Raw genomic sequence first — 26346 nt, 5'->3', positions numbered from 1 at the left:
CACAACAAACTGCGTGTCATTAAGGAGACTTCGAATACTGTGGAAGTCTTCCATGTGGTCATCTTGCGGGGAGTTAATTGTCCTCTGCCGGCTCCGCATTGGCCACGCTTGGGCAACCCAAAGTGACCCACAGTTACCTCCTGCACCGTGAAGACCCACCTCAGTGTCGGAGCGGCGCCCGTTTGACAGTGGTCCACTGTCCCACTTTGATTGCCCAGCGACGAAATCTTGGGTTACTGGACTCGGACTCGTTGCCGCACATTTTATCTGACAACGCCTCATTGGCTGATTTAGTTTTATGTTTTATTCATGAGGGTGGGTTTTATCATCTGATCTAAATTTCAGCACATGTCCTTTGTCCCTCTGTGTCCTCCACCCCTGTGCTTTTAGGGTGGAGGTTTTAATGTGTTACAGAGTGGCTGGCTTTTCCTTTTTATTCTCGTGGTCGGCCAGCCACTGTAAACTGCTTTCTTCTTTTACTCTCTTCTGTTTCTAGCATCTCTTGTTTTCTTGTCCTGTTTTGTTCCTTTTGGTGTTTTTTGCCTTTCCTTCATTCTTCTGGTTTTTCCTTTCTTTCTGTTTTGTGTTATATGTCTTGTCTGTTTTATTCTCACACTTGCGACATTGTTGTATGAGAAACAAGGGACCGATGACCTCGTAATTTGGTCCCTCCCCTCCCCCTCCCCCCTCCCCCCCTCTTTTAAACCAATCTACCAGTCACATTCCGGCATAGTTACAGAACACTATCAAAACAAACTGAAAATTCATAAAAACTTGCATCACCACCAATATTGGTGTAAAAGTCACACACATTGTAAACATAAATACACATGACATACATACTACAATAAAAATAAAATAAAACTACAATAAAAAAAGAAAAAAAAGACTTACGAAAGCTGCTAACACACACATGTATGCTGCCCCGCGCCACCCACCCACCAAAAACAGCACAAAATCATAAATGTCAGCCATACCTCCAAAACACAAACACCCCTCCCCCAAACCACCTGCGCCCTCCTATACCTACTAACCATAGTAATCACAGTAACTTAACAAAAATATAAGTAAAAAAAATAACTACATTTAAAAACCCTGAAATGGAAAATCCTACCCCTCCCCCACAATCACCCCCACAAATGACACCAAGAGAATTCCCTCCCCCTTTCCTTCATCCCCCCCCCCCCCCCCCCACACACACACACTCTATTCAACTGACTACCTTAGGTGTATACATTTTCACAGTAGCCCTCAATAACCTCTGAAATGGACAAAAATTAGGGCAGCTAAGTGTAGTCAGGAGGTTAGAAGGGGGTGGGAAGGGGCAAAGAGGAAAACGAGAGAAGTAAACAGACTGTTGGTTTGTAGGTGGAGAAGAATATTGTGCAGTGCTTGCATGGGAGCAGGGAAGGTGATAGATGTGTGAAAGACAGTGACTAACGAAGGTTGAGGCCAGGGGGGTTACAGGAATATGGGATATATTGGAGCGAGAGTTCCCTCCTGTGCATTTCAGTAAAGCTGGTGTCAGTAGGAAAGATCCAGATGGTGCAGGCTGTGAAGCAGTCACTGAAGTGAAGAAGGTTGTGTTGGGCAGTGTGCCCAGTGACTGGGTGATCCAGCTGCCTCATGGCCATTGACTGTTAGGGGGTCATTCATGCGGACAGACAGCTTGTTGGTTGGCGTGCCCACATATAATGGAGCACAGTGGTTGCAGCTTAATGTCTAGATTGCATGACTGTTATGGCAGTTGGCAGGAGGCAAAGGCTTGGGAGCAGAGGTAGAGCAGTGCTACCTATGAAAGCAGTTGTGATTTACAAGCTAAACTACAATCACAGTGCTGCGTACTCTGTGGACATGACAACCAACAAGCTGTCTGTCCGCATGAATGGCCACAGACAAATTGTGGCCAAGAGATAGCTGGACACCTAGTCTCTGAGCACACTGTCCAACACAGCCTTCTTCACTTTAATGACTGCTTCACAGCTTGCACCATCTAGGTCATTCCTACTAACACCAGCTTTTCTGAATTACATAGATGAGAACTCTCCTGTGTTCTTGTAACCTCCTGGCCTCAACCTTCATTAGTCACTGCTCTTTTCCCACCTAGTCTAGGGAAGGCTGAAAGTTGGAAGAAATATGTAGAGGACCACAGGGTAAGCAGCAATTTATGCTGTTTGCTGACGATACTGTCATTACAGTACAGTGTCATCGTTGAGTGACTGTAGGAGGATACAAGATAACAGACAAAATGTGTAGTAGGTTTCATGGATGGCAGCTCAATCTAAATGCAAAAAAGTAAGTTAATGCAGATGAGTAGACAAAATAATCCCATAATGTTCAAATACAGTATTCGTAGTGTGCTGCTTGATACAACCACATAGATTAAATATCTAGACATAACATTGGAAAGCGATATGAAATAGAATGATCATGTAAGGATGGTAGTAAGGAAGGTGAGGGATCAGTTAAGTTTGATGGGAGAAATTTGGGGAAGTGTGGTCCGTCTGTAAAGGAAACCACATACAGAACATTAGAGCAAACAATTCTTGAATACTGCTCTAGTGTTTGTGATCCTCACCAGGTCAGATTAAAGAAAGACATTGAATCAGTTAGAGGTGTTCTGCTTAATTTAGTACCATTAGGTTCGACCAACATGCCAGTATTATGGAGGTGCTCTGTGAACTCAAATGGGAGTCCCTGGGGGGAAGGAACTCCTTTTCATGAAACACTGTTGAGAATATTTAGAGAAGCAGCATTTAAAGTTGATTGTAGAGTGAATCAGTTGTGACTAATGTAGGTTTCGCATAAGAACAATGAGGGTAAGGTACGAGAAATTGGTGCTTATATGTAGGCATATATAGGGTAGTTTTCCTATCCCTCCATTTGTGTGTGGAACAGGAAAGGAAATGACTGGTAGTGGTCCGAGGTACCTTATGACATGCATCATGTTTCGAAGTGTGGATGTGGATGTAGATGTGTGGGCAGGAACTATCGAGGATAATGTTGTCACCAGAAAAAAAAAAAAATCTGGCAATCTATGGGTCGAAGTGGAGAATGTTAAGATTCCTAAATTTGGAAGGAAAGCAAGAATGGCCCCTAAAATGGAAACAGGAAGAGATCCAGCTTATGCTAAGACCCATCATTGTAGGTCATACTGCAACCATTTTTATAAAATAGTTGACAGCATTTTACTGAACAAACAACTGTAATGTATCATCGCTTTTATCTCCAGCTGGGTGGTAATCAACCAGATAAGTCATGTGTAGAACATGTGGTTTTATAAAGCAAACCTCTGATGGTTTGATAAGAGTATCTTTGGTTGACATTTTGATGATATTTGACACTATCATCCATGGAGATTGGTATGTGCACTGTCACCAAAAGAGGCAACTAGAAAATAAGTTTTTCGTTTAATTCTGAGGCAACCAAAGTTAGCTATAATTTGGAAGCTCCTATATCTACATCTATACTCTGCAAACCAGTGTGAAGTGCATTAATGCTTAGTATCTACCCGTAGAACTAGATCACAGCATGTACAGATAATGTAGCTCCAGTAGGCTAGCTGTTTTTGTTGTTGGCTTTAGGGTGTCAGTGACAAAATGAATAGTGTCATTTCAAAATCTTTTGAAGGACCGATGATAGTAGCATAATATAAAACAAAGTTGAAGACAATGTTCAGCAAAAGAAGAGGTAGTAAATGAAGATAAGATATGAGGTACAGTACTGCAAGAAGAATTTAGCAGAGCACTGAAAGACCAAAGTCAAAAAGAGTCCCCTGTAGTAGAAGACGTATACTCCGAATTATTGAGATTTAAATGTGATGGTATTGAAGCCATTAGATTAGGTAGTGAGACACGAAAAGCATTAGAAGAGTTTTGCTATATGGGCAGCAAAATAAATGACAGTGGCTGAAATAGAGAGTATATAAACTGCCGACTGGCAGTTGCAAGAAAAGCATTTCTGAGAAGGAGAAATTTGTTAACATCTAAAATAAATGTAAGTTCTAGGAAGACATGTCTAAAGGTACCTGTGTGAAGTTCCTTGTTGTACGATGGTGAAATGTGGATGACAAGTAGTTTAGACAAAAATGAAATATAAAAGCAACTTTCGAGAAATGATGCTACAGGAAAATGTTACAAATTAGTGAGTAAAGTGAACAGCTAAGTGGAGGTACTGTATCGAATTGAGGAAAAGTAAATTTGTGACATAACTTGACTGAAAGAAGAGAGAACCATACAATCAGATCAGAAAATCTGTAAATAGTGCTGACACCATCATTTGAGCTATACAGTGTAACTTCAGAGACTTATACCAATACAAAAATCATTAAACAATTTGCACTATGAAAAAAGGAAGGCCAATACACAAAGCAAAAAAAAAAAATTGCAAAAACTGATGGATGTCTGTATTGACAACATCAGCTGACCTGTATAGCACAGAACACCAATACTGACACAGAGAGGCCAACCCCCCTGCGGGTCCGGGGATTAGAATATGCCCGAGGTATTCCTGCCTGTCGTAAGAGGCGACTACAAGGAGTCCATCCCCCTCACGGGGGTAGTTAGCGCCTGCGTCCGGAGACGGACGGCTCCACGACCTCTATTTGCGGTCATTTTGCTTTTTCACTTCTCTTTTCTTCCTACCTTTGGTTGGTTCCTTTCTTTGCTCTTCTCCACCTCACTGTCTTCCTTACTCTTTCCCCTGCAAAATCTCCTTGCCTTCTTATTGCCTTCTTCTCCTTGCCTTCTCATTGCCTTCTTCTCCTTGCCTTCTCATTGCCTTCTTCTCCTTGCCTTCTCATTGCCTTCTTCTCCTTGCCTTCTCTGGTCTCCGCCTCGGCATTTGAGACAGTCTGTCCTCTCTCTCTCTCTCTCTCTCTCTCTCTCTCTCTCTTTCTTTCTCTCTTTCTCTCCCCCCCCCCCTCTCTCTCTCTCTCTCTCTCTCTCTCTCTCTCTCTCTTTCTCTCTCCCCCCCTCTCTCTCTCTCCTTTTTCCTCTTCTTCCTTCCTCCCTGTGCGTGCCTGAAGGCCGACCCACGCGTTCGCACGCGTAGCCGGTGACGGGGTAACGCGTAAATCCCCGCCCTGGGTAGACATGTAAGGCACGCGCGTACCCCCTGGTAAAGGCCAGGCCCGGGGAGGGGTGATTGCCTGAGCTGATACCTTCTGACCATGCCGATTGGTCCCTCTGTCTGTTTCTCGGGAGGTGTGACCTGAGGTGTAAACATTCACCTAAGGCGGAAGTGCCCTCTGAGAGGGTCCCCACAAGGAAGGAGCGCGCCATCGGAGACGCTGGCAATCATGGGGGATTCCTCCGCAATGGATTCCACTCCATCTCTCTCGACTTCTGCCCAAAAATGGAAACGTGACCAGCCACCAGTGACAAAAGTACTACCGCCTGTCCCACAGTTCCTCGTCGTTTCTCGATCTGAGGACGGAAAGGATTTTTCCTCTGTCAACCCTTTCGTTATCCAGAAGGGCGTAGGTGCCATAGCCGGATCTGTCAAATCTTGTACCAGGTTGCGTAACGGTACCTTATTACTAGAAACTGAGAGTGCCTTTCAGGCACAAAAACTGCTTCGGGCCACACTCCTGTACACGTTCCCTGTCCGGGTGGAGGCCCACCGAACTTTGAATTCGTCTCGTGGTGTAGTCTATACTAGCTCCCTCGACGGATTGACTGACGAGGAGATTCAATCTTTCCTCGCTGAGCAGGGCGTAACGGCTGTCCATAGGGTCATGAAAAAGGTCAACAATGACCTTGTACCGACCCGGACACTTTTCTTGACCTTCGATAGTGTTAAGCTGCCATCGCGCATCAAGGCGGGCTACGAGGTTATTTCTGTTTGCCCCTATGTCCCGACACCTACGCGCTGCTACCAGTGTCAGCATTTCAATCACACTCGACAGTCTTGTTCCAATGCGGCTAAATGTGTCACTTGTGGCAGGGATGCCCATGAGGGTGACTGTCCACCTCCATCTCCTCGTTGTGTGAACTGTCAGGGTGACCATGCCGCATCCTCCCGCGACTGTCCTGTCTATAAGGAAGAACGCTGTATCCAAGAAATTCGGGTCAAAGAGAAAGTGTCCACCTCGGCTGCTCGCAAGCTATTGGCTAGTAGGAAGCCCGCGCTGCTCCCAGCGGGGAAATACAGTACTGTCCTCGCCTCTCCTCGGACTACCAGGGAGGTGGCAACCCAGACATGCGATCTGACCTTCAGCACCACGGTCGTCTGTTCGGCCAGTGCTAAGATCACGCGGTCGACGTCTCCTCTTCCTCCCATCACCCCACAGACACCAGCCCCTTCATCAGCTTCTGCTAAGACAAAGACCCCGAAGTCGGATGCACGGGCCTTCAAGAAGGAACCATCCCGTGCAGACTTCCTACGTATCTCGACCTCCCAGCCTTCGACCGGTACTTCCACCAAACGTCCTTCCAAGAAGGCTCATAGGAAGCACAGTTCTCCTTCTCCGCCACGGCGCATTTCTTCTCCTGCGTCACCCAACGGTTGCCGCCCCAGGCCGTCATCCGTTTCGCCTGGCCGCACCGCTGGTAGCCGAACATCTGGCCGTTCACCGGCGGAGGAAGCTCCCCCTCCCGGCCATTCTCCCAAGATGGCCGATGAACCTATAGACCCAATGGACGATGACTGTCCGCCTACTGATAGCGGCGGCAGTGCTCGCTCGAAGCAAGGCCCTCAGCGGCCTTCGAGGTGACCCCTTCTTTCATCTTCCTTTTCTTACGATGGCACTTATTCACTGGAATATTCACAGCATTCGCTCCAACCGAGAGGACTTGAAGTTGCTGCTCCGCTTGCACCGTCCGCTCGTTGTAGCCCTCCAGGAAACGAAGCTACGCTCATGCGATCAAATTGCCTTGGCACACTACACCTCTGTGCGTTTTGACCTACCCCCTGTGGTAGGTATCCCAGCTCATGGAGGGGTTATGTTGCTGGTCCGGGATGATATTTACTACGATCCCATCACGTTGTACACCGGCCTGCAGGCAGTTGCCTTCCGCATTACTCTCCCCACTTTTACATTTTCCATTTGTACCGTTTACACTCCATCGTCATCTGCCGTTACCAGGGCAGACATGATGCAACTTATTGCTCAGCTACCTGCACCATTTTTGTTAACTGGAGACTTCAATGCCCACCATCCCCTTTGGGGCTCTCCAGCATCCTGCCCGAGGGGCTCCTTGTTAGCAGACCTTTTCAACCAGCTCAATCTTGTCTGCCTCAATACTGGCGCCCCTACTTTTCTTTCGGACACATCTCACACCTATTCCCATTTAGACCTCTCTATATGTACTCCCCAACTTGCACGCTGGTTTGAGTGGTATGCACTTTCTGATACATATTCGAGCGACCACTTCCTGTGTGTTATCCATCTCCTGCAGCATACCCCCTCTCCGTGCTCCTCTAGTTGGACCATCTCCAAGGCAGACTGGGGGCTCTTCTCTTCCAGGGCGACTTTTCAGGATCAAACCTTCCCAAGCTGCGATCGTCAGGTCGCACACCTCACGGAAGTCATTCTCGCTGCTGCTGAATATTCCATCCCTCACCCTACTTCTTCTCCACGTCGCGTACCGGTCCCCTGGTGGTCCGCAGCATGTAGAGACTCTTTACGTGCTCGTCGAAGTGCTTTACGCACCTTTAAACCCCACCCTACAGTGGCGAATTGTATCAATTATAAACGATTACGTGCTCAGTGTCGTCGTATTATTAAAGAAAGCAAGAAAGCCAGCTGGGCTGCTTTCACAAGCACCTTCAACAGTGTTACTCCTTCTTCTGTTGTCTGGGGTAGCCTGTGCCGGCTATCTGGCACTAAGGTCCACTCACCAGTTTCTGGCTTGACGGTCGCGAATGACGTCCTTGTGGCCCCTGAGGATGTCTGCAATGCCTTCGGCTGCTTTTTCGCAGAGGTTTCGAGCTCCGCTCATTACCACCCTGCCTTCCTCCCCCGCAAACAGGCAGAGGAGGCTAGGCCACCTAACTTCCGCTCCTCGAATCGTGAAAGTTATAATGCCCCATTCACCATGCGGGAACTCGAAAACGCACTTGGCCGATCACCGTCCTCCGCTCCAGGGCCTGATTCTATTCATATTCAGATGCTGAAGAACCTTTCTCCTGCGGGTAAAGGTTTTCTTCTTCGTACATACAATCGCATCTGGATTGAGGGACATGTTCCCGCATGCTGGCGCGAGTCTATTGTTGTCCCGATTCCTAAGCCGGGGAAGGACAAGCACTTGCCTTCCAGTTATCGACTTATCTTGCTTACCAGCTGTGTCTGTAAAGTGATGGAGCGAATGGTTAACTCTCGATTGGTTTGGCTGCTCGAGTCTCGACGCCTACTTACCGATGTACAATGTGGATTTCGTAGGCGCCGCTCTGCTGTTGACCATCTGGTTACCTTGTCGACCTTCATTATGAATAACTTCTTGCGGAAGCACCCGACCGCGGCTGTGTTCTTCGATTTGGAAAAGGCTTACGACACCTGTTGGAGGGCGGGCATTCTCCGCACCATGTATACATGGGGCCTTCGCGGTCGCCTCCCTCTTTTTATTCGTTCCTTTTTAATGGATCGACAGTTCAGGGTACGTGTGGGTTCTGTCCTGTCAGACACCTTTCGCCAGGAGAATGGGGTGCCACAGGGCTCAGTTTTGAGCGTCGCTCTCTTCGCCATCGCGATCAATCCAATAATGGATTGCCTCCCAGCTGATGTATCAGGCTCCCTTTTCGTGAACGATTTTACCATCTATTGCAGCGCGCAGTGTACACGTGTCCTGGAGCGCTGTCTTCAGCGTTCTCTTGACCGTCTTTACTCCTGGAGTGTCGCCAATGGCTTCCGTTTTTCTGCCGAGAAGACGGTCTGTATTAACTTCTGGCGCTACAAAGAGTTTCTCCCACCGTCCTTACGACTTGGTCCCGTTGCTCTCCCAATCGTGGAGATAACCAAATTTTTAGGCCTTACATTTGACAGGAAACTTAGCTGGTCTCCACATGTGTCATATTTGGCCGCCCGTTGTACCCGTTCTTTAAATGTCCTCCGTGTTCTCAGTGGTATGTCGTGGGGAGCGGATCGAACCGTCTTACTTCGTCTATATCGGTCGATCATCCGCTCCAAGCTGGATTATGGGAGCTTCGTATACTCCTCTACACGGCCATCCATCTTACGCCGCCTCAACTCCATACAACATCGGGGTTTACGACTTGCGATCGGAGCGTTTTATACTAGTCCCGTAGAGAGTCTTCATGCTGACGCTGGCGAATTGCCACTCACCTACCGGCGCGATATACTGCTTTGTCAGTATGCCTGTCGGCTACTGTCAATGCCCGACCATCCGTCTTATCGTTCCTTTTTTGATGACTCTCTCGACCGTCAATACGGGTTGTATGTGTCTGCCCTGCTACCCCCTGGAGTTCGCTTTCGTCGCCTCCTTCAACACCTTAATTTTTCACTCCCTGCAACCTTTCGAGTGGGAGAGAGCCACACGCCACCTTGGCTCCAGGCTCAGGTCCCTGTTCACCTTGACCTCAGCTCGCTCCCAAAAGAGGTTACCCCCGGTTCGGTCTACCACTCCCGTTTTGTGGAACTTCGTTTGAAGTTCATCAATATGACTTTCATTTATACAGATGGCTCTAAGACCAATGACGGAGTCGGGTGTTCTTTTATTGTCGGGGCACAAAGTTTCAAATACCGGCTCCATGGCCATTGTTCGGTCTTCACAGCTGAGCTCTTTGCCCTCTACCAGGCTGTTCTTTACATCTGCCGCCACAGACATTCTGCTTATGTCATCTGCTCTGATTCCCTGAGCGCCATCCAGAGCCTCAGTGATCCGTATCCGGTTCACCCTTTCGTGCACCGGATCCAACGCTCTCTTCGGCAGCTGGTGGACGTCGGTTCTCCGGTTAGCTTTATGTGGGTCCCTGGCCGTGTCGGTATCCCTGGGAACGAAGCTGCAGATGCCGCGGCCAAGGCTGCGGTCCTCCAGCCTCGGACAGCTTCTTGTTGTGTCCCTTCGTCAGATTTTAGCAGGGTTATTTGTCGGCGCATTTTGTCGCTGTGGCATGCCGATTGGGCTGCCCTTACAGCCAATAAGCTTCGGGCCTTGAAACCTCTTCCCGTGGCTTGGACGTCCTCCTCACGCCCTTCTCGGCGGGAGGAGGTAGTTTTGGCCTGGTTAAGAATTGGACACTGCCGGTTCAGCCATCGCCATCTGCTGACGGCTGCGCCGGTGCCGTTCTGCCCATGTGGGCAATTGCTGACGGTCCGCCACCTTTTAATGTCCTGTCCGGATTTTAACGCACTGCGTCTCGATCTTAACCTGCCATGTACTTTTTGTGCGCCCTAAAACCACAAAAAAAAAAAAAAAAAAGGGGGGGGGGGCAGTGAACAATGAAGAAATAATATAATTCACAAGTCAGTTAAAATACACAGTAACAATAAGAAAGTACACATCATTTAATATAAGAAATGAATTCCTCGCAGACATTTTTACAGAACAAAAACTGATCAGTTACTGTACTTTTCGGAAACACACGTTAAACTGAGGAGTTGTAACAAAAATAGTACATCAGTTTAACTATAACATAAAGGCTGAATCTTGAAGCCTCAAACCACATTTTGTGCCTGATGGACCGCCACATATTATTCTGATGACACCATCACATGTAGACGTTTGAAGAATGTTGACAGCAAACCTTTGTCAATCTCATTTTGTTGCCACATATCTGACATTTAGAGAGTTCCGTACTGTCTCCTAACATTTGAAAAAAAAAATAAATAAAAATTCACAGTGTATTCCATACATTCCATCTCACTCCACAGCATTCAGCTATTGAATATTAATTTTGGGTCCATGTTGCAAAAAATACACGATACGTTCAAAACCAAAATAACCAACTAATCAAACCAGTCATGTACCACATATTATGTACATTATAAGAAAGAAGGGTATGTACCGTAGAAGTAAAAGAGAAGGTACATGTGTCACACAACTATAAGACAACATAACATTGATCACTAAAAGGGGTTACCACACTGAACAGAAGTTTAATTTACGAAAATAAAATTTGTTTACCTCCAATTCAAAATAAATGTAAATCGCACACATACTTCACTGTTCATCTTAATTGTAATCACAGTTTTCTCCAGTTTCTGAGACATCCGTAGATATTTAATCTTTGGACACTTAAAAGCTTCACATTGCAAACAAATGACATCACACTTGATGTCATGGCTCAAACCCAATGAGTGGTATCAAATGCTAGAGTTCACCAAAGTGAAGAGGCTTGCAGTACATAGGCTAATATGGAGACTGCATCAAAGTAGTCTTTGGACTGAAAATCACAACCTCAACAGCTGCTATTACGTGTATATGATAAGGACAGCAATTGCTAGAGGAATTATGTGGTACTGGTTGCACTAGCGTCTTGTGTGGTACTTCCTTCTGGAGTTGCACTACACTTTCACAGAACCCTCCCCTCAAATCACCATCTGTGCAACTGATTTCATGTGTTCACATGCTTTCATACCACTTCGTAATTAGCTCTAGATTTTTATTGCTAATATTATAATTTGAGCCTGTCAATATTTCCTTTGTTATAGGAAGTATCTTTGCATTTATCCAAAGTTTAAAGTGAGTTCCCATTCATTATACGAAGTGAAATCCCAAGGTCATCATGTATTTACTTAGTCATCCAGTGATGATACTATCCTGTAGACAACAGCATTGTCAACAAACAGTATGTTACTGCTTCTGAAACTATTTAATGAATTGTGTATGAGTATTGAGAATTCTAGTTATCCTGTAATGCTTCCCTGTTACACACCCAATTTTGCTTTCACTCTTGCTGCACAAGTGCTGTGTAACATACTGTGTTCTGTTAGTCAAACATTCTTAAAGTCGTCATATGTTTGTGAAGAGGGCACCACGTACTACCTCAGACATCAACTGTCAATGTGGTACAGTGTTGAAAATCTAGGAGGTGAAATGCACCTACTATTTGCAAGAAATTGTGTGAAAAAGTTGACTGAGTCGTTTTTCCTGAATTCAATCAGACTAGTTGACAGAAACTTCTCTTTGCCCAAGGAACATTTTAAAGTTAGAGCTTAGAATGTGCTCTAAGATTCTGCAACAGACTAATCGTAAAAATATTGGTCTGGCATTCTATGCATGCATTCTTTCACTATTTTTACAAACATGAGTGATGTACAGTCGTCTGCAGTGGGACTGTTCACTGCTCCAGTGTGTCTCAACAAAAACAAAGTAGAAGTGTTTCTAACTTTGCACAGTATTCAGTGCAAAATCTAGTAGGGGTACAGTCGAGGTGTGATGGCTTGTCATACTTATTTCGTTACGTCTCATTTGTGTGTGTGTGTGTGTGTGTGTGTGTGTGTGTGTGTGTGTGTGTGTGCATTTTTAAGTGTGGAATTTGAGTTTCTTCTTTCTGTATGTTGTCTTCAATTTGAACACCCTACTGACGTTGGAATATCCTAGAATTTTCAGATATTTTGCCTGGATCTGGCTGTGAATATTGTTGTGGACATCGTGCATAGTCACCCCCCCCCCCCCCCCCCCCCCCAGCGCCCAGCAATTCTCCAAACGGCCCAATTAAATCGAGATGCATCCTAGCCCTCTTTGATTATCATCCTTGATACATGTATAAAATATTCTTGATATTCTTGCCGCGTCAGTTCTAGATAAAATCTCGAGCTTTCGACGATTACCTCCATCATCATTGTCAGGAGCTTACTGTCTCCACTGCTGCTATGGTAGCCTATATATAGCCCGAAGACGGCTTCTGATTGGTCGGTGATTATGTTCTGCTGTCTCAGACGGTGTCAGTGTGTGCGCCGGTGGCGCCACCGCTTCCGTTTGAACGTAAACCTTGGAAGGAACGTCTCTGCTGCTTCTCTGCATCAAGCGCTCGTTTCCACGCACAGCTCAGATGGTATCCGCTATCGAGGTTAAAGTTCTTTTGGCTCATTCTTATTTCAACAGCCTCCTTAATAACAGAATCCCAGTACGTGGAGGCATGGGACAGAATTTTAGTTTCATTGAACAATATTTTGTGTTTGTTCATGAGGCTGTGCTCCGCAATTGCCGATTTCTCCAGCTCTCTATTTTTAATATGGCGTTGGTGTTCTGCACAGCGGTCGGAAACGGTACGAATAGTCTGACCTATATAATTGCTTCCACACTCACAGGGTATATTATAAACTCCAGGGACCCTGAGGCCGAGATTGTCCTTAACAGGGTGCATCATCTCCTTAATTTTCTTAGGAGGACGAAAAATCGGTCTTATACCACGTCTATGCAGGACTCTTCCTATTTTGCTGGAAATTGCGCCACAAAAAGGAAGAACCGCAATCGGTGTTTCATCCTGTGAGGTTGCAGCATTATCACGTTTCCTTCTTTTGGAGAACGCTGCCTTTATATCGCGTGCACCATAGCCGTTCTTTCGGAACACGTTCTTCAGGTGATTAATCTCGGACCTTAAGTGGTCCTCGTCAGAAACAGTTTTGGCTCTATATACCAACGTGTTCAAAATGGCTCTCTTCTGAGCAGGGTGATGGAAACTCTGTGCGTTCAGGTATAAATCGGTATGCATCGGCTTACGGTATACAGAGTGGCCAAGACGCCCGTCCGTCTGTCGTTGTCTAAGAAAGGCAGTCTCCCTTCCTTCTCCATCTCAACAGTGAACTGGATGTTCGAATGGATGCTGTTCATGTGCTCAATGAATTCTTTGAGAGCTTCTTCGCCATGTGGCCAGATCATAAATGTATCGTCAACGTAACGATAAAATAAGGATGGACAGAGGGGAGCCGAATTTAGTGCACGTTCTTCAAAATTCTCCATAAAAAAGTTAGCCAGTGATGGAACAACGGAGAGCCCATTGCCATACCGTCTGTCATTTCATAAAATTTATTACCATACAAGAAGTAGGTGGTCGCCATCACGTGCCGGAACAACTTTATAGTTTCAGGAGGAAAAAGATCCGCCAGCATTTTCAAAGTGTCCTCCACAGGAACTTTTGTGAACAGCGACACCACATCCAGGCTGACTAAAATGTCATTAGGACCAACTCTAATATCTTCAAACCTGTCGGGCAAGAACCTGGACAAAGGAGCCATCTCGGCCCTTAATAAAGGTTTGAACTTTGCTCCTACACCACGTACTATACCCATCGTGGATCTTATCAGTGGAGTAGAACAGGATGTGCGGCATCTTGTATAGGACGACGCCGACGAAGTGAGACTTGTTACCAGTCGGTTTTTGGCCTCAGCTAAGCCTCCCAGGTCTAACATCAGTCGAGAGGAGAGGGAGGGGCTCCGTTTACTTCAGAAGGATGAAGATCTTGTCATATTACCAGCTGACAAAGGAAATGCCACCGTGGTCCTTAATACTACTGAATATCGTAGAAAAATGACTTCACTGTTGGAGGACAGTACGTATAAGTGTCTTAAACGGGACCCAACTTTGACGTACAGCAGAAAAACCATGAAGTTACTGAAGAATTCCGGGCTTCCAGACGATATTACAAAAAACCTCAGAGTCCAAGCTCCTAGACCGCCCAGGTTGTACGGACTACCGAAGCTCCATAAGGATAATGTTCCCATGAGACCTATTGCCAGTGCAATTGGTTCTCCTACTTACAAGCTGGCCAAATACTTAACAAAGTTGATGACTCCTATAGTTGGCCGGTGTGAACATCACATCAAAAACTCCCAGATGTTCACTGAGAAAATCAAAGATATTAGAGTTGGTCCAAATGACATTTTAGTCAGCCTGGATGTGGTGTCGCTGTTCACAAAAGTTCCTGTGGAGGACACTTTGAAAATGCTGGCGGATATTTTTCCTTCTGAAACTATAAAGTTGTTCCGGCACGTGATGACGACCACCTACTTCTTGTATGGTAATAAATTTTATGAAATGACAGACGGTATGGCAATGGGCTCTCCGTTGTTCCATCACTGGCTAACTTTTTTATGGAGAATTTTGAAGAACGTGCACTAAATTCGGCTCCCCTCTGTCCATCCTTATTTTATCGTTACGTTGACGATACATTTATGATCTGGCCACATGGCGAAGAAGCTCTCAAAGAATTCATTGAACACATGAACAGCATCCATTCGAACATCCAGTTCACTGTTGAGATGGAGAAGGAAGGGAGACTGCCTTTCTTAGACGTTTTAGTACAACGACAGACGGACGGGTGTCTTGGCCACTCTGTATACCGTAAGCCGACGCATACCGATTTATACCTGAACGCACAGAGTTTCCATCACCCTGCTCAGAAGAGAGCCGTTTTGAACACGTTGGTATATAGAGCCAAAACTGTTTCTGATGAGGACCACTTAAGGTCCGAGATTAATCACCTGAAGAACGTGTTCCGAAAGAACGGCTATGGTGCACGCGATATAAAGGCAGCGTTCTCCAAAAGAAGGAAACGTGATAATGCTGCAACCTCACAGGATGAAACACCGATTGCGGTTCTTCCTTTTTGTGGCGCAATTTCCAGCAAAATAGGAAGAGTCCTGCGTAGACGTGGTATAAGACCGATTTTTCGTCCTCCTAAGAAAATTAAGGAGATGATGCGCCCTGTTAAGGACAATCTCGGCCTCAGGGTCCCTGGAGTTTATAATATACCCTGTGAGTGTGGAAGCAATTATATAGGTTAGACTATTCGTACCGTTTCCGACCGCTGTGCAGAACACCAACGCCATATTAAAAATAGAGAACTGGAGAAATTGGCAATTGCGGAGCACAGCCTCACAAACAAACACAAAATATTGTTCGATGAAACTAAAATTCTGTCCCATGCCTCCACGTACTGGGATTCTGTTATTAAGGAGGCTGTTGAAATAAGAATGAGCCAAAAGAACTTTAACCGCGATAGCGGATACCATCTGAGCTGTGCGTGGAAACGAGCGCTTGATGCAGAGAAGCAGCAGAGACGTTCCTTCCAAGGTTTATGTTCAAACGGAAGCGGTGGCGCCACTGGCGCACACAGTGGCACCGTCTGAGACAGCAGCACGTAATCGCCGACCAATCAGAAGCCGTCTTCGGGCTATATAGAGGCTACCATAGCAGCAGTGGAGACAGTCAGCTCCTGACGATGACGATGGAGGTAATCGTCGAAAGCTCGAGATTTTATCTAGAACTGACGCTGCAAGAATACCAAGAATATTTTATACATAAGTGCTGCCGCGAAGAACTTCGTTCTCATCCTTGATATATGTTTACCTAACTAGAATATTAGAATATTACCTGTGAAATGACTGAGCTTTAACAGTGTCATAGGATGGTCAGCTCCCTCTCTCCGTAGGAATGTTAATGGCTGACACCATGAAGGATGTGAAGAAGTTAAGTAGCAAGCCAGTGTACCAATCATGATTCAAATCGACCGGTCTGATTTCTCAGTTAGCTATGAATGTGCCCAAGTGCTTACATCAACCAAATCACAAAAAGAGGGAAACATTCCACGTGGGAAAAATATATCTAAAAACAAAGATGATGTAACTTACCAAACGAAAGTGTTGGTATGTTGATAGACACACAAAATTCAAGCTTTCGCAACCCACGGTTGCTTCATCAGGGAAGAGAGAAGGAGAGGGAAAGACGAAAGGATGTGGGTTTTAAGGGAGAGGGTAAGGAGTCATTTCAATCCCGGTAGCGGAAAGACTTACCTTAGGGGGGAAAAAAGGACAGGTATACACTCGCGCGCGCGCGCGCACACACACACACACACACACACACACACACATCCATCCGCACGGTGTCTGATGGGTTGCGAAAGCTTGAATTTTGTGTGTGTGTGTGTGTGTGTGTGTGTGTGTGTGTGTGTGTGTATCAACATACCAACGCTTTCGTTTGGTAAGTTACATCATCTTTGTTTTTAGATGTATTACAAAAAGAAGTGTCTCCCAGTACTCTTGTGTTTGGGATTGGCGAGGTCGATAGGTGAGGTCTTCTGTCATTCAGCTAGTATTGTGAAGTTTTGAAAATCATAAGACTAGCCATTATTGTAGGCAGTGTAGCTATATTCACAAAAGTAATATACTAATATTTGGTAGTGTAGACCTTATAAATAATATGGAATTACCATTGTGCAGCATATTCTTAACAACGTTTTTTCAATATGTTAATTCTACAAAAACTTTTACCTCGCAAAGCTATTACGCTCATTATGTTCAGTATTTGATAAAGTGTTTAATTTTCAAATAAATTATGTTTCAGGAATAAGGATGAAAATGAACAGGATTTGGAAGATATAGATGATGAAAATGATTCAACAAAGAAGAAAAGGGTAAAGAAGGAGAAGAAAAAACACAAAGATGGTGGTGATCGTGAGACTGATAGTGATGAAGATGAATCAGGAAAGAAGAAGAAGGTAAAAAAGGAGAAAAAGAAACAGAAGGACGATGATGACGACGACCACGAGGCAGACAGTGTCGAGAAAAAGCTAGAGAACCTGCATATCGATACAGAGCATGCAGGAAAAAAGCAGGCTAAGGTAAAAGTTTTCAGAACATTAAGATCCATTTTTTCAATGACTGAAAACAAAAAGAAGAGAGCAGATTGTTTAAAGATGTGTGGCATTGAGATTGGTTAAAAATGTGTGATGTTATACAATGGACTGAAAAGAGTTTCTTAGAAATCTGTATTGAAAAACGACTTTTTTTGCAGTGCTGTGAACTCTTTACATTAGTACTGATTCATGTGCATGTCCCTCTGTTAGTTACTCTTATGCTTTCTCTTTGTAGCTTTTTGTGAGTGGACGATAAGTGGTTGCACTGTTGAGAATTTCTTTCATCTGTCTACACTTTTTCTTCCAACGGAGCTTTGAATAAAAGATAATTCCACATCAAGTGGTCTATTTTTAGAAATGGACCCCGCTGGACAATATCATATTTTGTTGTAATTTTGTGTGCAGATTTACTAAATGACCAAAGGAAGATATACAAATTTTTATGTGTAAAATGTAATACTTTGTGTGTAGGGACCTCTTTAAGTGAAAGGTGCACAAATGGTGCGGTGACATTTCAATAATTTTCAGAGTGCTGTAATTCACTGGATAACTGTGATAAAGCTGCAAAATGTGGCAAGGTAGTCAGATAGTTTGTGTTGTGCACTTTCTGTAAGTTTTATGTCTTTTGGCTCACTATTTTTGCTCAGAGTGCCATAGAAAGGAGTCAGTAAATTTTGCCATGACAAAATTTCTCCCAAGTTGAAATAGCTTGATATCTTTATGTAGGCTAGTTAGTTTAAAAGAAATCCTCTTTTTTGACCTTAATGCCTAGTAGCTTGATTATCACTTTTTGGGTTATAGTTCTTGGGACTGATGGGTGAATGTACCCAAAAATAGATTTGCTACAAAAGTAATTTTTGAACCCTTTATTTCAAAAGGGATACCTAATGCATACTTGCTTTAATTACTGTTTGAAAGAACATCTTTTTCTCCACAAAATAGTCAGTTTCCAATAATGGTTTTTACTCTAAAGGTCAATAATTATCCATTAATGTTTGTCATGCAAATCAACGTTTAGGAGGGTACAAGTTTTGTTTCCCCATGTATTTTATGTAGGGGGAGGGGGAGGGGGGGGGGGAGAGAGAGAGAGAGAGAGAGAGAGAGAGAGAGAGAGAGAGAGAGAGAGAGAGAGAGTGTTCCACCAATAACCTCTCAGAGATGGTAGTATGAACATGTTGTTGTTGTTGTTGTTATGGTCTTCAGTCCTGAGACTGGTTTGATGCAGCTCTCCATGCTACTCTATCCTGTGCAAGCTTTTCTTCATCTCCCAGTACCTACTGCAACCTACATCCTTCTGAATCTGCTTAGTGTATTCATCTCTTGGTCTCCCCCTACGATTTTTACCCTCCACGCTGCCCTCCAAAACTAAATTGGTGATCCCTTGATGCCTCAGAACATGTCCTACCAACCGATCCCTTCTTCTGGTCAAGTTGTGCCACAAACTTCTCTTCTCCCCAATCCTATTCAATACTTCCTCATGAGTTATGTGATCTACCCATCTAATCTTCAGCATTTTTCTGTAGCACCACATTTCGAAAGCTTCCATTCTCTTCTTGTCCAAACTATTTACCGTCCATGTTTCACTTCCATACATGGCTACACTCCATACAAATACTTTCAGAAATGACTTCCTGACACTTAAATCTATACTCGATGTTAACAAGTTTCTCTTCTTCAGAAACGCTTTCCTTGCCATTGCCAGTCTACATTTTATATCCTCTCTACTTCGACCATCATCAGTTATTTTGCTCCCCAAATAGCAAAACTCCTTTACTACTTTAAGTGTCTCAATTCCTAATCTAATACCCTCAACATCACCCGACTTAATTCGACTACATTCCATTATCCTCGTTTTGCTTTTGTTGATGTTCATCTTATATCCTCCTTTCAAGACACTATCCATTCCGTTCAACTGCTCTTCCAAGTCCTTTGCTGTCTCTGACAGAATTACAATGTCATCGGCGAACCTCAACGTTTTTATTTCTTCTCCATGGATTTTAATACCTACTCCGAATTTTTCTTTTGAAAAAAAATACCTAGTAAACATGGTTTTTGAAATGCATACTGGAAGAGCTATAAACACTACTTCATCTTTGATACTGAGGGAGATATCTCTTCTCCTGAATAAGTGCTCATAGCTCTTAAGGTACTCATTTTAGATTGCATATTTGCTGGACCTCTTGTCTTGTTTTGGTTTGCACTGCTACTTCTGAAAGTGTATTGGGGTTTTGTTTCACCGTATGTATCTATCAAAACACATGGCAGGGACTTGCCTGTTACCTGAGTTACCTGGGTTTTCTGAATTTATCTTGCAGTTTTAATTTTTGTGATGAAAAATGCTTTAGTAAGGTGCTAATACAAACTTTAGGCTACACAACAGCTCAATCTCTTATCACAACCTTTACATGGCTTTCACATTCATTTGCTTTGCGTTTCATCAACCAAATTTTCAACTTCTATATTAAAGATCACTCTGCCACCACAGCTATGCTGTGAAGGGTATTCAATCTCATACTGTAGCCGTTTGTGGTATCTGAAAACAGTCAGTGTTGCTACTGTCACTACCAGTAAGTAAAAAACTAGCTTCCTCATCACCAAAGGCCACACTCAAAAGCCAGACAAGTTCACCATAGGTTGGGAACTTGTTCCAAGTTCTCAGCTCTGATAGTTGTTACTGGGTTGCTTATAACTGTTCCCAAGCCTTGCGTAGGTTTCTTAAACAAGTTGTGAAGCATTTGGAGGATTTGGCAGTTTTTTCTAAGCCTCATGTTTCAGTATCATTATGGTTCCAAAACTGATGTATTTACATTAATGTAAAAACAGCATTAGTGTTGCAGTGATTTAAATTTTTTGTCAATAGGAGGAATGCCAGGCTAAGGATGGCAGCGAAGCTTATTCACCCTGGTACTTCGTATGTACGAGAGTTAATGGGGAATCTTTCTTGTCAATGAAACCTCAGTTTTTTGTGGAGCATTTAGAGGACAAGTTTGGGGAGGTGGAGGGCTTGTCCAAAATGTGGTCAGGGTTGGTCTTGATCAAAACAGCATGCTCTGCCCAGTCATGGGCATTACTCGCCTGTGACAAGCTGGGGGATATTTCTGTTTCCATCACACACCGTAAGAGCTTAAGTATGGTCCAGGATATCAAATTTCACAGGAACCTTCTTTTGCTGTCTGACAATGAGCTGCACGCCAATTTAGAGTGGCGAGGTTTCTGTTTTGTCCAGTGCGTGGGGTCTGAGGGATAATCAGGTTTCCACTGATGCGTTCATCTTGGCCTTCGAGGGTGATCCATTACCACAGAAGGTCAAGGTGCTGGGCTGCCGCTGTGACATAAAGCCGTATATCCCTCCCCTGATGCGGTGCTTGAGATGCCGGAAGTTTGGCCATATGTCTTCGCGCTGTACTTCCAGCGTCACCTGTTGGGACTGTGGACGTCTTTCACATCCCAATACTCCCCGTGCCCTACCTCCCATCTGTGGCAGTTGTGGAGAGCACCATTCGCCTTGCTCGCCAGACTGCAGCATTCTCCAGAAAGAAAGAAAAATAATGGAATAGCAGACCCTGGACCGACAGACCTGCACTGAGGCTAAGAGAAAACGAGAGGCTACATCCAGTGCATATGGCGTCAACCTATGCTGCCGCTATGACAACAATTCTACCATCTTCTGTTCTGCTGCATACAGTTGGCTCTTAGAGCTGTCCCCTTGATGGTGGGAGGGGGGCCACTTCCCTACCTGTTGCTCCTGCAGAACCCACTTCAGGAGCTACACCCCCCCACCCTCCCCCAACCATCGGGGATGTCAGTCCGCACTTCTCAGCCAGAGAAGCGTAAGTCTTCTTCGGCTCCTCTCTCCAGGAAGGGATCCCTTGGGTCACTCCCTTCCCAGTTTCCGACCAGTGGCAAAGCTGACACCCGCCAGTGGCTGAAGCAACCACAGGTAGCTCGTCATAGGGCTTCACAGTCCTCCTCAGCCCCTGAGAATCAGTGAAGCCCTCCCAGCTGGACAAACCTACAGGAGCAGCGAGATAAACCTAAAAAGAAAAAGACCCCCAAGAACCAGCACTATCCACAAGCTCTGTGTCTAAAGATGAGGTGGAGATTCTGGTGTCCACTGAAGACCTAGATCTCACTGGGCACTCAGACACAATGAATGTCTATGACACAAGTACTCATCTGGTGGCAGCAGGTGACCCTGAGGCATAGACTGCCTCATAGTGTTTCATGCCTTGCCAGTCTCACGATCACATAATCCTGCAGTGGAACTGTGGCGGTTTTTTCCACTACCTGGCTGAGCTAAGGCAACTGTTAAGCTTTACACCTGCTTTCTGCGTTGTCCTCCAGGAAACCTGGTTCCCGGCATTGCCGACCGACCCCTGCCCTCTGCAGCTATAAGGGATATTGCAGGAACCATTGCAACTATAATAGAGGATCAGGCGGAGTTTGCGTCTTGTGTCCTGAAGTCAGTATGTAGTGAACATGGGCCGCTTCAAAACCCTCTTGGAGCTGTGGCTGTCAGGATAAGGATGGTGCAGGAAATAACTGTCTGCATGGTATATCTTCTTCCAGGTGGTGCAGTACCCCTGAATGTATTGGCTACACTGATTGATCAATTCCCTAAACCTTTCCTACTTTTGGGAAATTTTAACGAGCATAACCCCTTGTGGGGTGACACCATGCTTATTGGCCGAGGTAGGGAGTACGAAAATTTACTGTCACAACTTGATGTCTGCCTCTTAAATACAGGTGCCCCCACACATTTCAGTGTTGCACATGGCACATATTCGGCCATTGATCTCACGGTTTGCTGTTCTGACCTTCCCCCATCCATCCACTGGAGAGCACATGACAACCTGTGTGGTAGTGCCCACTTCCCCATCTTCCTATCATTCCCCCGGTGTCATGCCCACACACGCCTACCCAGATGGGCTTTAAACAAGGCAGACTGGGAAGCTTTCACCTCTGCTGTCAACACTGAATTTCCCCCACATGGTGCCATCGACGTTGTCATTGAGCTGGTCACTACAGCGACGGTTTCTGTGGCGGAAAACACGATCCCTCATTCTTTAGGGTGCCCCAGTGAAAGACAGTCCCTTGGTGGGTGCCGGAAGTCGCTGAGCCAATTAAACAGCATCGGCAAGCTCTACAGCGACATAAGCGGCACACTTCCCTAGAGCACCTAGAGAGCCTTTAAGCAGCTCCGTGACTGCATTCACCAGCTTATAAAACGACGGAAACAGGAGTGTTGGGAGAGGTATGTGTTGATCATTGGGTGCCATACATCACCTTCCCAAGCCTGAATGAAGATCAGATGTCTTTTTGGGTATCAGACTCAAACAGGTGTCCCTGGCATTAACATCAATGGCATGTTATGTACTGACACAAACGCGATTGCCGAGCACATTGCTGAGCGCTATGCTTGAGCCTCTGCATTGGAGAACTACTCCCAGCCTTTCGCACCCTTAAACGGCGGATGGAAAGGAAAATCCTCCCATTCACTACATGCCACAGTAAACCCTATAATGTCCCATTTACAGAGTGGGAGCTCCTCAGTGCCCTTGCACATTGCCCTGACACAGCTCCTAGGCCAGATAGAATCCACAATCAGATGATTAAACATCTCCCATATGACTACAAGCGACACCTCCTCACCATCTTCAACCAGATCTGGTGCGATGGCATCTTTCCATTGTAGTGGCGGAGAGCACCATAATTCCAGTGCTCAAACCCAGTCAAAACCCACTTGATGTGGATAGCTACTGGCCCATCAGCCTCACCAGCTTTCTTTGTAAGTTGTTGGAACGAATGGTGTGTCAGCGGTTGTGTTGGATCCTGGAGTCATGTGGCCTACTGGCTCCATGTCAGGATAGCTTCTGGCAGGGTCACTCTACAACAAATAATCTTGTGTCCCTCGAGTCTACCATCCGAACAGCCTTTTCCAGATGCCAAAATCTGATTTCAGTCTCTTTTTTTTTTTTTTGACTTATGTAAAGGATACAGCACAACCTGGTGACATCATATCCTTGCCACATTGTATGATTCGGGGTCTCCGGGGCTCACACCCGGTTTTTACCCAAAACTTCCTTTTGCTCCGTACTTTCCATGTCCAAGGTGGTGCCTCCCATAGTTCTACCCATATTCAGAAGAATGGCGTTCTGCAGGTCTCCGTATTGAGTGTCTTTCTATTTTTAGTAGCTATTAATGGTTTAGCAGCAGCTGTAGGGCCGTCCATCTCACCTTCTCTGTATGCGGATGACTTCTGCATTTCGTACTGCTCCTCCAGTACTGGTGGTGCTGAGTGACACCTACAGGGAGCCATCCATAAGGCACAGGCATGGGCTGTAGCCCACAGCTTCCAGTTTTCGGCTGCGAAGTCGTGTGTCATGCATTTCTGTCAGTGTCACACCGTTCATCCAGAAACAGAACTTTACCTCAATGACAATCCACTCACTGTAGTGGAGACATATCGATTCTTAGGACTGGTCTTAGACACCGGATTAATTTGGCTACCTCACCTTCATCAACTTAAACGGAAGTGCTGGAAGCACCTTAATGCCCTCTGCTGCCAGAGCAACACCAACTAGGGTGCAGATCGCTCTACGCTGCTGCAGCTCTACAGAGCCCTTGTTCAATCCTGCCTTGACTATGAGAGTCTGGTTTATGGTTTGGCGGTGCCCTCAGCATTGCATTTACTTGACCCAGTTCACTACTGTGGGGTTCGCCTAACGACGAGAGCTTTTAGAACGAGTCCGGTGACCAGTGTCCTGGTGGAGGCTGGATTCTCTCCATTGAAGGTTAGGCGTCTGCAACTGCTCGCCAGTTATCTTGCACACGTTCGTAGTTCTCCTGCGCATCTGAATTACCATCTCCTTTCCCCAACCACGGCGGTTCATCTCCCTCGTCGGTGGCCTAGGTCAGGGCTTACGGTTGTGGTTGACATCTGGTCCCTTCTGTCTGAACTGGAGTCCTTCCCATTACCACCTCTCCTCGAGGTCCATTCACGTACACCCTCCATGGTGTACAACTAGGCTGCATATTCTTCTGGGCCTTTCGCATGGCATTAAGGACTGTGTTAACTCTGCGGCTCTCCGCTATCACTTCCTCTTGGTTCTCGACATGTACTGGGATCATGAATGGTTTACACCGACGACTCGATGGCTGATGGTCACATAGGCTTTGCATATATTCATGGAGGACATATTGAACAGCACTCTTTGCCAGATGGCTGCAGTGTTTCCACTGCAGAGCTGACGGCTATATCTCGTGCTCTTGATCACATCCCCGCATGCCCTGGCGAGTCATTTCTTCTGACAAGGGAACGGTCAGACTTGTCATGCTGAAACATGTATTGCTTTTTTTAGCACTGTTATTTAACTGTGCAAAAGGTCCGTATGCAAAATTGTAGCTGCTGACATGAACTGGAAGTCACCTAAAAAAAATCACGAACATGGCTGTGTTTCCCGCTTGGCGCTTGCAGTGACGGCTGGCCACCCCTGGAAATGGCGAGTCGCGAGCGTTGTGCGAATGCTCGGGAAGTGCGGCCGTCTTATCGCGGCGTTCACGAAAGAGGAATATCGCTGCACGGTTTTGGTGGAAAGGAGAAACGAATATTCGTTTCTGTGGCATGCACGTCCTTTTAATTTCTGGTACGTATTTCGAAACATACCGTCCTGAAACTGGTTAGAGATGTGAAAGATGTTCTGTACATGTTCATCTATACTCCGCAAGCCACTTTACGGTGAACATTCAATCTCACCTCACAGGTGATGGCGAACCCTGTAAATGTTTTGCTGCTTGCCATGGAGATATACCACAGACGCCAAATGAAGCAATCAACAGAAAACACGCGTGAAGACTATGTGTTGTGCGACATGGTTATTAAACTTCTAGACGACCATGTAAATGGTGCAGACCTGTGGCTAGAAACAACTGAAACACTCGATATTGCAGACTGTGAATCTACAGACGGCGAAGACACCGACGAAAGTTGCACTCGTGAAGACTCTTCGAGTCATTGTGCCACGTACCATCATCAGTTATTTCCGAAAATAACACCAGCAACTACAATTACCTTATCAGACAAAGAAAAAGCGGTGACGTATTGGTTGAACAAAAGTGGCAAGAAACGCCTACGTGTCAGTACTGTTCAAAATAAGTATCGCTTTGTCCGTTCTGAACGTGAATTGTATAGCTGGAAAAAGGAAGTCGCTGGACGACGTAAGAGTCGACTAGAAATTGCGACGGAGATAAATGCGCGACTTTTTGAGCTATTTACGGATGCCAGACAACAGTTATTTAGTGTCAGCGATACAACTTTGCGTGATTGGGCGTTAGAGATTGCCAACACGATAGGCGCTAAAGAATTTACAGCTTCTCAAAGTTGGATTAGTCGCTTCAAAAAATTTAATAAAACTGTGGCAAGAAAAATAACAAAATTTGTATCGAGAAACAGGTCGGAAAATGAAGTGACACAAATCGAAATGATATAAGCTTTTCTTACGAATGCAAAAGTAAGATCGCTAGTGTTAGTGAATCGTACGTGTACAATGCAGATCAGTCAGGTTTTCAAAAAGAAATGCGTGCGAAAAGAACACTGTCATTCAAATGGGAAAAACATATTGAGGCGATTGCACAGTCCACGACTGCACTCACCCATTCATACACTATAAAGCCCATAATTAGACTGGATGGTTCATTGCTGCCTAAACTATATGTGTGTCTTGAAGAACCAACTGGACGTTTTGGACAACGTGTCAAAAGAACAATGTTCTACGCAAATAATCTTGTGGTAGACGCATCGAAGTCTGG

The 26346-nt window shown here is 45.3% G+C and overlaps 1 protein-coding gene across 3 annotated transcripts in view; it reads left to right on the top strand.

Moving 5' to 3' along the window:
* LOC126175441 (eukaryotic translation initiation factor 5B) overlaps positions 1–26346 on the top strand; it is a 392901-nt gene that overhangs the window by 23294 nt on the left and 343261 nt on the right. For all 3 annotated transcript variants that reach the window (XM_049922245.1, XM_049922244.1, XM_049922243.1), the window contains exon 3: positions 17247–17523. In XM_049922245.1, the coding sequence (XP_049778202.1) occupies positions 17247–17523 (277 nt within the window). The remainder of the gene's footprint in view (positions 1–17246; positions 17524–26346) is intronic.

This window comes from Schistocerca cancellata, chromosome 3, assembly GCF_023864275.1.
Source record: "Schistocerca cancellata isolate TAMUIC-IGC-003103 chromosome 3, iqSchCanc2.1, whole genome shotgun sequence".
In the NCBI taxonomy this organism is placed as follows: Eukaryota; Metazoa; Arthropoda; class Insecta; order Orthoptera; family Acrididae; genus Schistocerca; species Schistocerca cancellata.
Note: the sequence above shows the minus strand (reverse complement) of the source record. Positions and strands in the feature narration are given on the sequence as shown.